This window comes from Meles meles, chromosome 16 (genome assembly GCF_922984935.1).
Source record: "Meles meles chromosome 16, mMelMel3.1 paternal haplotype, whole genome shotgun sequence".
NCBI lineage: Eukaryota > Metazoa > Chordata > Mammalia > Carnivora > Mustelidae > Meles > Meles meles.
Genome location: NC_060081.1, coordinates 49,580,178 through 49,593,841, shown reverse-complemented (window position 1 = coordinate 49,593,841; position 13,664 = coordinate 49,580,178). Strand labels below are relative to the sequence as shown.

Genomic DNA, 13,664 nt, shown 5'->3' with positions numbered 1-13,664 from the left:
GAAGAGTCTGATGGGCCTTTTAGAAAGTTTCTGGAAATAGCACAAAATTATTTGTAACTTTTAACTTCCTGTGCAAGTGTTTCTAGGAGTAGTAAAGTTAAACTGATGATGACAATAGAATAATAAAGTCATATTAATATAGACAATAACCTGTGTAGGTAGTCTGAATCCTCACCCAGAAGGGTTAAATGATTTGCATACTCTAAGGAGTGAGTCCAGCTAGAACATAAACGTTCTGATTCCCCAGATAGTGCTCATACCACTTTTTTTTACAGGTTGCTTCTACAGAACACATGGGAGGTACAACCACTTAATTAAAACCTCTTGAGTTACACTCAGAATTCTCACTAAATATATTTCAAAGACAGTATCTGCTGTAATAGGTATTAAACTTCCAAGAAAATTTTAAAATAATAACTTCCAATTAGGGTTTTTTTAAAGATTTATTTATTTATTTATTTTTATTTGGAAAGAACAAGTGGGCAGGACAGAAGAAGAGGGAAAAGGAGAGAATATCAAGCTGACTCCATGCTGAATGCAGAGCCTGAGGTGGGCTCAATCTCATGACACTGAGATCAATCACGACCTGAGCTGAAACCAGGAGTTGGATGCTTAACTGAGTGCACCACCCAGATTCCTCCTCCCATTAGGTTTTTATAACAGTATTAACTTTTCATCATTAAGATGACAATATTTTCCAATTTAAAGGTAAATTATGAGAATGATTTTTGAGGATTTTGAAACTGTTATGCACATAAAAGTATCTGTAAATCTCCTAGTTCAATGTGCAACTGAGTTGCTTGAGGAATCAGATTTCAGAGGGAAGGTTTGTTACTATTTCATGCCTGTTACTGTAAATGGAAATATATCCCAGTCTTTTAGTCTAATTGCCTTCCTTTTCTTCACACGATGAAGGAATGTATGTTTTAGAAACTTTTACGAGAAATCCCCATCTTTCCAAGCACACGGAGTGAGGTCAATTAATAGAAGTCTGTTGAATTTTACCTACATTAGAGAAGTTTTTGTGAGCTTTCACAATAAATTCTAATTTCCTGTTGGCATTATTTTTCCAAAAGAAAGCTAATTAATGATGTTTCCTTTGATGGAGAGCCCGTTTCCTTGAGTTGACAATGGTGTCCTGCTGAGAGCTATGTAGCCTCTGGAAAGGCTTTTACATAAAAAATTAAATTGCATACAGAAAAACAAACAAACAAACATTAGCACTGCACAGTCTTTGCTGGGAAATTATGATGGTGACAGGGAGAGAAGGAGAGAGGCAGAGGCAAAATTTTTCCCATGCTAGAGGTAGCAAATGTGAGATTTTCTTTTTCTACAGCCTAATTTACTTTTAAGATTTCATTTATTTATTTGACACAGAGAGAGAGAGAGATCACAAGTAGGCAGAGAGGCAGGCAGAGAGAGAAAGGGAAGCAAGCCACCCAGGCATCCCTCTACAGCCTAATTTACTTCTTAGCAAATGAAAAGAACTGAATTGAATTAATATCAATAAATTGGAACCCATTAGAGCATCTTTCATTCAAATGTGAAAATTGTTATAAGTCTAATGTTGGGGAAGAAAGAAAGAACAATTGTTTTATTTCTAGTTTTAGAATGAAGACTCGAAGTGTCAAGCTCAGAGAGAAAAAAGGGGGAGTTGGGGGGGGAGGTGATGGATGAAAATATGGTCCATAGAGGAAACAAATTATATCAGCTGTAATTTGTTTTTATTTCACTGTAATGTGACAGGGACAATGTATTAATTTATGAGTATTTGATGATCTCCCCCCAGCAAGGAACAGCTTTACTATATCCCACTTCTTCCTTTGTCTTCCTCCTTCCCCCTAGACGTTATTATATAAACTCAAAGCAGTCAGGTGAAGAAAGGGGCCAAAGGAAAATAAGAGATGAAAAGAGAAAAGAAATAAGATCTGTGAAAAGAGAAAAAAAAAAATGAGACATGGAAGGAAAGGGGAAAGAGGAGTTAAAAAATAAGAGCTTGTTTAAAAGTAGTCCAGGGAAAAGTTTGTAGGGAAAGAGAATGAGCAAAGGGGTAGAAGGTGAAGGTCAAAACAGAGAGATGGAGTGGGGTTTTTCCAAAAGTTTTATGGGAAATACATGGGACCTTCCTTAGGATTTTTCCATAGAATTATGTTTCTGGTTCCTGGGCTGTGTTGCATTGGCTGGAAAGACTGAACCATGTAAAGTCACTAAATGTAGCTGGGTTACATTTTGGGCGTGAATCTCCAAGTCTTTGGAATTTGTGATGTGATCTCCAGCTGCACCTTGACTTCAATTATCACCTGAGTCAATGGTGCATTTTGGTATGAAGGACAGACCCTTGGAACAATGAAATAAAGGAGAGGGAACAGAAGAGTGGGTTTTTGAAGTAACTCCAGAGGTGATAGCAATATGGCTGAGGCTTTGCTGAAATGAAAACAGCAACTGGGAGGGGAAGAAGGAAAAACAGCTCCAGCTTGGAAATCAGATTTGTGAAGCAAATATAATGAATTAAATTGAGATTGTCTTAAAAAACAAACAAAAAAACCTTCCATTGTGAAATTGCAAACGGAACATTAGTTTTAAAACAGTTTCAATGGTCATCTAACTTCTTAAGAAATTATATTCTTTTCTCAGTAGAGAAAGGCGGCCTACTTCAGTCCTGCTTGGAGAGGTCAAAACCTTCCTGCTCCACTGGTGGTGAACAGACTCATTCCAGGGGCTTCTGGCTGTTGTCGTGGAAGTCAACTTCAAGCAGGGTTTGGAACCAGTGCAACAGAATAATAGCTCCCAGAAACTTGAGAAATTTATGGGAAATGCCATGCTAAGAAAGGGCCAAAGGAAAAACCCGGAGTTGATTTGATCATCCACCAAAATGATACAAAGATGCACAGACACAAAAATAGAGATGCTAGCATCTACCGTCTTCCACCAAGGATGATTTATGAAGTCAAAGCTAAAATTTTTAAAAGCTGCCATTAATGTTATGGATGTTTTTGAAAGGATGTGCCCATAAGAAGTGGCTGGAAGAATTCCTAAAGTGGATTGCACCAGGGATGATGGAATGAAGTTTGGCAAATCTACTGGTTGGAGTAAATAGGTGAGTGAGCCATGGTTTGCTGTTTTGTTTTGTTTTTTAATATTTTATTTATTTATTTGACAGGCAGAGATCACAAGTAGGCAGAGAGGCAGGCAGAGAGAGAGAGGAAGGGAAGCAGGCTCCCTCCTGAGCAGAGAGAGAGCCCGATGCAGGGCTCGATCCCAGGACCCTGGGATCATGACCAGAGCCGAAGACAGAGGCTTTACCACTTAGCCAACCAGGTGCCCCGGTTTGCTGGGTTTTACTCCCAAAGCAAGAGCCTCATGAATTCTCGCTATTGGTGAAGCAGACCGAGGTTGAGGAGGATAAAGAATGAATTGTAATGGCTTTCAGGATCACCTAATGGGGCTGGCACCAGAGGCATTGAGCAGATTCAGGAAACTAGAAGTTATAGCAAGGATATTCCATCTTACTCAATTCTTCCCATGTTTGCAGTAAATAGGATCCAAATCCTAATCAGGGACCCTGAGATGCTCTTCTTGCAGACTGGGCAGCAAAGTGCAAGTAGGTTTCCTATGATGAAAGTAGATTTCAAAGAACCCAGCACAGGTGAGTCCATGTAGGGATCACTCTTAGCGTGCTTGGTCAAACTTAGAGGACCAGACATAGCCAATATCTGCTTCTGTTGTGGAGAAGAGGAACATCTCATGACAGTCTCTACCTCAAGGTGTCTATTAGAGGAATAATGTTTCATTACATGAGAAAGGGGAACTGGAGGAGAGAAGGGGAGATTCTCAGGGGTGGGGGATGGTTAAATACATCTGACATGTTGGCCATCAGGGAGTTTTCCATTCTTTGCTTCCAGTATTTGTGGGAAGGACAAGGATTAATTTTGGCAGAGAGAGCTGAATCTGACAGGTCAGAGATAGCTGACAGGGATTTTGAACTGCCCAGAATAAACTAGAGAAGTTGGGGGCAGCAGATGGAAAGTGTAATAGGCACATAGGCACAATTTCTTTTGACATATGGGCATTCATGGCCTCCCTCCCACCTCTCCTTCCAATCAAGGAGAATTCTGGCAATGTCATTTTAGTATTTACTATTTTCCTAGAGCTCTGTGGCCTAATTTACAGTGAAAGAAACTTGTGAGCCAAGATGGGTTAACTGAATTGGAAAGGATCTCTGGAGGAAGGGTCCTTCTCCAGAAAGGGGAAAAATGGAAAGGTAGTAAGTAAAAGAGAAATGAAAAGGGAAAGGCAGAAATTAATGCCCCCATTTTGGGGATACCATAGCATATATAAAGAATGAAAGAAGCAGGTAGTGCTGGCTTGGGGAAGGAATTGCTTTGGGGCTTAAAAGAGGCAGATATGAAAGGAAAATGAGGAAATCAATGTTGACTTTTGATTGCTAGATTATGGTCTTTGGATGCAATGATCCACAAAAATAAGTCTATATAAGTCCCAAGATTTATTAAGACCATGGAATCACACCTTTCAGCAAAGTAAAAGAGGCAAGAGAACCCCCCAGTTAACTTAAGAATTCGATCATTACCAAATTACTTCCTCCCAGCATTAGTACTTGCTTCCAGGTTCACCTCCTCCTGTTTTCAGGAGCTGGGCAGATCATAGCTGAGCTGTGGGGCCAGCCTACTCCTGGTTCATCCTTATTTTTAGTGTGAGTTCTTTCAGAGACCCAAACCAAACGAGGAGTTTCATAGGCCCTCCCATCCACAGCCAATCCCTGTTCCCTCAGCCAGCCAAAGTTGTCAAAAGCAACACTCAGCCTCTCAGCACTCTCTCTATCCCTGCTCCTAGAAACAACAAATACCCCCAGAAAAGCAGCCCTGAACACCATCCTGGCATTTCTCACCTTTCCAGCTCCTCTAGATTCTGGCCTGGTACTCCTTCACCATCTGGTAAACGCTGATGCCTTCAAGCACTGTGTGTGTGTGTGTGTGTGTATGTGTCTAAAATTTATAATATATTAATATCTTAACATACACATATATATTTATATATAACCATATAAAATATATATGATAAATAAATAAATAAATGTATATATGTGTGTGTGCATTTTAGAGTAGATTTTCTAGTTGTTCTATTTAGGAGGGTTGTTTAAAATTATCTAAAGCTTCATTAATGGATGTGGAAGTCCCTTACCACCCCACTGTAAAGATGAGGCACAGAGAAGTTAGGTAACTTGCTCAAGTTCACATCACTGGCAAGTAGTGGACCCAGAATTTAACCCAGGGAGACCTACACCGTATCTGTTTTCTCAAGCATCTGCTCCCTACAAGGGTAATACACATTGCTTGCTGGTGATATGAGAACAAATCTTGGAAAATCCTGAGGAATAAATTTCTAACATTCACTCTAGTATTTCTACCAAATTTTGAGAAAGTAGCTCTGGGAATGCCTCATAGTCAGAAGATTCAAAGGGCCAGCCAAAAATGGGAAACACCTTACATGGATAAATGATGTGTTACATATTCACACGAGATATGCCAGTAAAAAAGATTGAGCTACTGAAACATGCAGCACACATGAACCTAAAATATATTATTCTCTTTTTTAGAGATTTTATTTGAGAGAGAGAGAGAGAGAGAGAGAGAGAAAGAGTGAGCAGGGGGAGGGTCAGAAAGAGAGGGAGAGAGAAAATCCCAAGCAGACTCAGCACTGAGCCCAGAGCCAGACACAGGGCTGGATCTCACAACCCTGAGATCATGGCCTGAGCCAAAACCAGGAGTCAGAGGCATGACTGACTGAGCTATCCAAATGCCCCTAAAATACATTATTCGGGGGGGGGGGGGGGGCTTATTCTTTTGTGTTTTATGTTCCTCTTTTTATTTTTTAAATCATTTGTGAAAGTTTAATGTTTTTATTTGATAGGATTTCAAGGATTAGGGCAACACTAATTCTGCTGATTAATAGTTTCCTTGTGTAATTTGTCATTTTGGATTGTGAGTTCATCTTAAGTGGGCTTTATCTATGAGAATCTTAAGGCCAGGTTGAGGGTGTTTATAAGAGCACTTAGTTTAGTGCTTGCTTCTGCTAGTATGTCACCTTTCCCCATTAGGCTTTTTATTAGAATCTCTCGGTTTATGAACTTTTGAGACTATGAAACTAGTGTAAATTCAAACTTCAATAGATAAGTGTTAGGCCCATGGTTATACTTTCTCAGGGAAGTCTAGTTTGGGACACATAGAACAGGTTGAGATGCATGAGTTTTATTGCAGTGGCCCTGTGCTAGAGAAGAGATTGTTTTGTTCCCACTAGGGATGTAACTGGGAAGTTCATGGAGTTTTAGTTCCAACTTCCAACCTTGCTAGAGTCAAGACCTTAATCCTAGACCAATGTGGCCATGTGTACCCATGTACCCGTGTACACAAAATCCATGTGTACCCAGGGCAGCAGCTGTCCCCTGCCATCACCATCACCCCCACCGAGGCAGTCCCCCTACCATGTCACTTTATTTACCTTATGGCTCTGGGTGACTGTGAATTCTTCCTTTTGCAGTCAGCTTGGCCTTTAAAAAGAGGTCAGTTATACTTTAGCCACCATTTTGAATTGTTATAGTGGGAGGGTTTTCAATTTTTCTGTTCTACAACAGTGCTTGTCAAGTAAGTCTTGGAAACGCTATACTCCTTGGAGAGTCACATCATCAGCCTGGTAAAGGAATAAGAAACTGTTTCTCTATCACTCCCTCATACAAAAGGAAAACCGAAACCCAGAATCTATCCAGATGGCTCAGCAAAGAACCTCCCATGGAGATAAATGTCGGTCCTATCTTTCCACGTGTGCAGCTTACACGTGTGCATGTCTTGGAGGGGTGCCAAATCCATCTCTGCTTCAGCAACCCCTCATCATGCTTCCTGGTCCCATGTACCACTTAAACTCTCATCTAGATCGGGTTCCTTCTGCATAAGCCCATATAGCATCCCGTAACTTCTCCCTTTATAATTCTTATCCCACTTATTCATGTCCATCTTCCCAAATAAAATATAAACTCTCTGAAACACCTCACTCATCATTTGAAAAGTCTGGTATCTTGAGGATCAAATATAGCAAAGTCCAGAAGGAAGCCAAAAAGCACCGGGCCATGTGCATGGCTCCCTCTCCTGCCACCTGCCCGTTCACGTGGCTGACATTTCTCGGTTGCTTACTCTTCTTGAGACAGGCAGGTGGCACAGGTAGGTAGAATAAAGTCCCTGTGGCAAAGAGGCCAGCTCTCTAATCTCTCTCTCTTCACATAGCAAGATGACATATCTGAGACTCCCTTTTGGTTAGGCTTGACCCCGTGACTTCGTGACTAGGTCCTTTTGTAGGAATGCGAAAAGAAGTAATGCGTGTGTGCCTCTTGGAAGCCTGGCTTTAAAATCTCCCAGAAAAACTCTTCCATATGTTCTTCCCTTCAGACTGGTGAGTTGAAAATGGCCATAGCTGCCTTCGGAGCCACCATGTTAGACAGCAAAGCCTCTCTTGACTTGGGTCCCAGAAACACCTGCGCAAAGCACAGCTACTGTTATTTGGGATGGCTAACCTGACCTAAGAGAAGCAGAAATAAAATTCTTGTTCTTAAAGCCTCTGAGATTTGGGAGTCTGTTAACACAGCCTAGACTCTCTAATAGCTATCAATCTTGAGAAATTCACATGTTCTAAGAAAGAATTCCTATTATTTTGGAATATGTTCCGGAGTCTTCAAGATGGGGCAAAGCAGGGGATTGCATTTTGCAATTCAGGGTTTTTGACTTCAAAAGCTGCAAGTTCTGTTCTCACCAAGGATGCATGACTAAGTGCACCTATGGTGAGACACTGCATAATGGATAATCTTCTCTATACAGACAAATGAGCCTACTGAGCCAGTCTGTCTGAGGGAATGGGTGGTATGGAAGTTCATTTTCTTCTCACTACACTTCCCTCTATCATCTTTCAAAAGGGAAAATTCCAATATCCATGGTTCAGTCCCATAGGGGATTTAAGAGAGTCACCTCCTCTCCTTGGTGCCTTTCCAACACTATGGTGATAGGGAGGATTAGGTGTAGACGAGTCTTCTGAATGCCTTAGGAGACCAGGTCAGTCGCAGTGTCTTGAAGTATTAGCAGCATTCTTAGCCATCTGCAGCAGCCCTGACCACCTCCAGACATCAGGGCTGAGGGAAACCTAAGAAGTGAGTGAAATTGAGTTTCTATAGGTAACACAGTGGCTATAACAAAGAGGAAGTCTTGGATCTTTGCACTTATTCTTGGTTTGAAGCACTTTCCAGAGCAACTGAAAGGCACATGGTTTGCATTTCATCAAGTCAAAGAGAAGGAAGGAAGGAAGGGAGGAAGGGAGGGAGGAAAAGAAAGATGGGGAGAACAAACAGATTGGACAGAGGATGGGCACATGAAAATTATTTTTTTTAACAAAGCAGTATTTTTCACTGCCTAGGCAAATGACTTTTGTGAAAATACTTCTATGAAAAGCAATATACTGTTTTGATTTTACTTAACACTATCATTAGGCTTAGAGGCAAACAGAAGTTTACAATAAAATAAAAACATATATGATCAAAGGCTGTATATAATTTTGTGATAAGGTGATTTGTAATTCAAGCAGTGTACTGCTTGAGACTTGAATTTTGATTCCCTATTCCAGATGCTGCAGATGCTCTCTGAGGAAGCAAAGAACACATGGATGAAGAGAATAATAATTAAATATCACTGAGCTAAATAATTAAGACTATCACAAACAATATAAATAACAAATTTATAATGTATTACAATACAAATAAACAGCATTTTTAGTGTAAAAACTGCATTTGCACAAAGAAGCTATTTAGTAACAAATACAATGAAACTACATCAGAAACATGTGAAAATGATCTGAGTCACACATATGCAGGGCACAGTTCCCACGAAACTTGACCAAGAAGAAGCCATCTGAAGGCCATGTCCTGTTCTGAAACCACCAAAGGCCATCTAACCAAATCTCCTGGTTCAGAAAAGCTGCTCAAAAAGTTGCCCCATCAAGGTTCATCATCATTTGGTTTTTCAAGAGGAACTGATCAGAAGATGATCGAAACGTCAGACTAAGGTAAAGATACTGAACAAGAAGGAACTTTTCTGTTGGCACAAAAGAGTCACATGAATACTTTTCAAAATGTGGTATTTGATAGGATGGGTCTGTTACGCACTTATAATACTGGCAGAAATAACACTTCAATACTGAGCTGGACAGAGATGAGTTGATACACATTAGCGAAAGCACCAATCTTTCCCTTCTTTCTCTCCCTTCATGCCAATTTAACATTTGATACTGAAATCTTCAGTGGCCCTTATTTTTCACATATATTTGGGCTCTTTAATGTTTGCCATCCTGGAAAGCAGCATACAGGCTCCACTCTTAAAGATTTGGTCATAAAAAAACATAAAGGCTAAGTGCTCGCCTTTGAAGACATTTTTTCTCATCCTTTCCCAAAGGTCTTACAGGATGCCGGCTCTACAGACTTACATATCCTCAAATCATGTAGCAATGCTGTAGTTATCAACCAGGATTTGGGCCATAAAAAGGTCAAAATTTGACTTTCTCCCCTGCTAAAATCCAACCTGGTTAAAGCTTGTTTACTTTGTATTACAGTCGTTAGTTTGGATTTCTTTTTGTAGTTAGAGAGGCCTGTGCTAACAGGGCCCTTACACACCAGATAAGGTGTAAGTATGCACCCGTGAGGTGAGGTTCGGGGACCTGTGAAGTGAATGAGTACTGCCTGTTACCCCATTCAGTGCTTAGACTTCAAAGAAAAAGAAAGAAGTGGGATTGCCTATCCATAACTTCAATAGGAGATCTCTAAGCAAGCTGGGGTGGTAGAGCAGATCTCGCAAGAGATGAATAACAGAAACTAATGAAAAGGTAGCTAGAAGTTTCAGACTTTCCCTCTCATTAGAGAAAAGAACCCTGCTCCAACTACTCACACAAAACGCACTGCACCCCAGTACAGTCTATAGTCACTTTTATTTAATTTTCCTAATTTTGATTTACATAAAATATTCTTCTATAATTAGAAAACTGATATTGCAACATAGGGAAGCATGATTATTTTTTATTTTTTTAATCAAAATCATGTTTCCACACATTTGACTTCTGGATTAAATAGATTATCTCCAGAAAAAAATCCATAAAAGCCTATTGGAATGTTAATCTAATTTCAAATTATTTTGGGTTGACTTTTTTCCCTTTAGTTTTTTATTCAGTAAATACTGGAAACAAAACTACAGGCCTCAAGTGAAAAGAAATTAAATTAGATGTGTACTTTTCCAGCCATTTAGTAAAAAATCCACTTTTTGCCAGGATATTTAAAAAAAAAAAAAAAGGTTCCTATAGCCACAGAAGCTTCAACTTTTAGTGAATCTTTTTCTCTAATCTGTTTTCTCTTCTTCCTCCGATTTTTTTTTTTTAATATTGCTGAGAAAGAACATACATTTCTCTTGTTATATAATTGGGTATTATTTGGGGTCCAGTAGAAAATTGGCCTTATGTTCATAAAAAGCAAAAATAGATTTTATTTCTTCATTCCTTCCCTTTTGGTCAAATACCCGACTTAAAAAAATTTTTTTTTTTAATATGAGGAGTGGAAAAGGGGGGAGGTATTGTGCAGAAAAGCCAAACTATGAAAACTTTCTTATTCCATACCTCTGAACTTGAACTTAATGATCTTTGAAAACTTTGTTTCAGCTGGTTATAAGAGAAAGAAATCCAGTGACAGAAGCACAGGCCCCGCTCAGCAAAGAATCAGAAAAGCTTTCCATGATCAGGGAGATGGAGCTGCCACCATCAGAACCATGGTGCTTGGGCTGAGGATGTGTTAGAGATGTACATGGCAGGAGAGGCAGGAAATGAGCCAAAGTCAAGGTTTTCCCAGTCTGTCAGTTCTGTGACGGCCTCAAACTCAAGGTGCTGTTGCTGCAAAGAGAAAAACTACTGGCAACTCCTCATGAACCTCATAGTACTGGGGGATGAGACTGTCAGGTAACTGAGTTAGAAAGATGAAAAATAACCATCTCTAAAAATTGGACTCTGTCAGAATAAAAACTCCCTTTGTGTGAGGCTTGCAACAGGCCCATTCAGCCATTTGAGGGTGGAGGGTCTCAGCACCTCCCCCTCCTCTAGGGAGCCTGTGTTCAAAGTTAATACCAGGTAAGGGTTATCAAAACAGCCAGACAGGAGTATATTGCATATTTCTTTATAAAGATGACAGAAACTTTTTGAATTTCATAAACCTGTATTACTTGTTTTTCTGTCTAGACCCAAGGGGTGTAAGATCAACTTTAGACATCTTTCATAAGGTTGGAATCTAATTTTATGAATTTATTCTAAGACATAAATCAGGTAAGGCAGAAGTAGATGGATGGATTCTTTAAAAGAAATCGGGCCCCTTGGGTACTTTTAGTAGATTGAGTATTGAGAGATTTACAGGGATAAAATTCTTTACAAGATTAAGGAAGAAGGAAACGAAACCAAATCTTTCATTTCCAGATATTCACTTTCATTAATTCTTTCACCAAAAGCACATCACTGAAAGAAAACCAGAAATGGTTTTGCAGTTAATATTAAAGTGGTTCAAGAGCCAGGGAACCCCTTGAGATGGAAGCAAAACAACAAAGTATTCAAGTTCTCTTCACAAGACAACCTTGTCCTGGGCAACACTTAGGGCACTTCTGGCTTCAAAAAGAATATTGCTAAAGGAACCTTTTGGAAAAAAAAAAAAAAAAAATTACTACGTTTTGGCAAACAACAACAAAAATCTCTCCTGTAAAATCCCTGCTTCCCTTTTGAATCTCCAAAGGTTACAAAATTTCATTCAAGACGCTTGGCAGTCACGGCTCCGTGGGCTTTGGTTCTGGATTATGTAAACCCTCAAGTCAGAATGAAAGCGGCTGATGGGAAGCGGCGGCTGTCAGAGGCCGCTCACTGAGGAAGTATTGTGAAGAGCGTGGGGCGCCTGCAGGCCTGTGGTGGGAAAGTTGCAAACACTAAAGGTAAGAAGTAAATCATAACAAAGGAGGTTCAGAGAGTTGGGATGGCGTCCAAGCTCTCTTCTACCATAATATCCAGGGCCCTCTCGGCTTCTATCTCTGGAAAAGCGTCTCCGTACCACGGTGGCTGATGTCTCTTACAGTTTGACCACAGAAGACTTCTGCAGGACCTCCCATGCACTGTGAGGATGGTCGTGGTGCTTGGCTTTCGTGTTATGGCGTCTGCGGGGTGCTTTCCCTGTCAGGACTCTCTAGCCTCAAGCCAGTGAAGGTGTGCCCATCCCAAGTCCCCAGACAGATCCCCACATGCGGGGGTTTCTCCGTTTCCTGATTGTCATGCCTGAAACGCTCTCATTAACCTACATGAGGCTCAATGCCAGAGACTACATGACTAGAGATCGCTTTTTTAAGAGAAGCTTGCTCATTCAGGAAAAAATAAGGATTTGATTTACACTGCAGACCCGAGGGAAGCTGACCTACTCCTTCGGTCTGAATGCTCGGAAATACTGTCGTTAGACCTGTGGTCCCTTAGCGGCATGCTGGCTTTTGCGCTGCCTCAGTGTGTCTTCCGCCGCCTCTGTGTGGGCGGCGCTGGGCGGCTTAGGCAAGTCTTCCTCAGGCTCAGCTTCGCCTTCCTCCTGGGCCTCCCTCAGGGGGCCCTGGTCCTGGGCGTCATTCCTCTCCTCGTCTGCGGGGACGACCGAGCCGTCCTCCTCCTCGTCCTCCTCTACTTCATCCTCATCAGCAAGGTCTTCTTTTTCTTCTTCGTCATCTACAAGGCTGTCCTTGTTTTCTTCTTCATTCGAATCATCTTTTTCCTCCTCTGCGTCCTGCGGCTGGTCGGCTTTGTGAGCCTCCTCTGACTTCCGGGTCTGCTCTGTGGAGGGAAGAGAAGGGAACGTCCTCTCGATAAACTGATCACTCAGCAGGCCATCGAGTGTGTTTAGTCGTGAAATGAAGCCCGAGTTGGGGGGATGGGGGGGCGGGTACGTGACAGTTTTCTCCAGTCTGAAGCTGTGTTATCCCACAGCACAGACCTCTGGCTGATGGTGTCCTAGCTCCATCCGGGGCCTCCCTGATCCTGTCTGGAGATCTCCCTGGCCCTGCTGACTTTGGTAGAGAACAGAGGGCAACGGTTCCTTCATGCTTTATATTTGGTGCCTTACAGAACACTCTGTGACCCACCCACTGGTCAGGTGATTGGTTGAGAAATGTGACTTAAGTCAAGCCAATCACAGGACTTCCCAGGAGCTTTCAGCCAGAGTCAAGAGGATAAGCCTTCTCTCTTCCCATAGGATTTGTTCAGCTGATAATATGCGAGTTAGGGTTGTTGACAGCCCCTGAATCAGCCACAACCCAAGATCCCTTGGGCTGTGCTTGAAGCCAGAAAATCCCTGGATCTTGCAATTATGTGAGTTAATAACTTTTCCTTTTTTCCTAAGTTACTTTAACTTTCGGTGATTTTTAAGAATTCTAAACATAATATATTTTCTAATTATCTATGAAAGTCTCCAAGCCTTGACAACTTCAAGAACTCAAAAGAAACAGAAGTTTATTTAAACTCCCACATAAAATGCAACAATTATAAGTCTCATAAAAGTCTTCATGCAAAGT

At 41.0% G+C, this 13,664-nt stretch overlaps 1 protein-coding gene across 1 annotated transcript in view; it reads right to left on the bottom strand.

Moving 5' to 3' along the window:
• Positions 1–5,885: 5,885 nt before the first annotated feature.
• TMX4 (thioredoxin related transmembrane protein 4) overlaps positions 5,886–13,664 on the bottom strand; it is a 45,484-nt gene continuing 37,705 nt past the window's right edge. Inside the window, exon 8 of the mRNA XM_045980847.1 lies at positions 5,886–12,927. Within this exon, the coding sequence (XP_045836803.1) occupies positions 12,563–12,927 (365 nt within the window). The 3' untranslated portion in view covers positions 5,886–12,562. The remainder of the gene's footprint in view (positions 12,928–13,664) is intronic.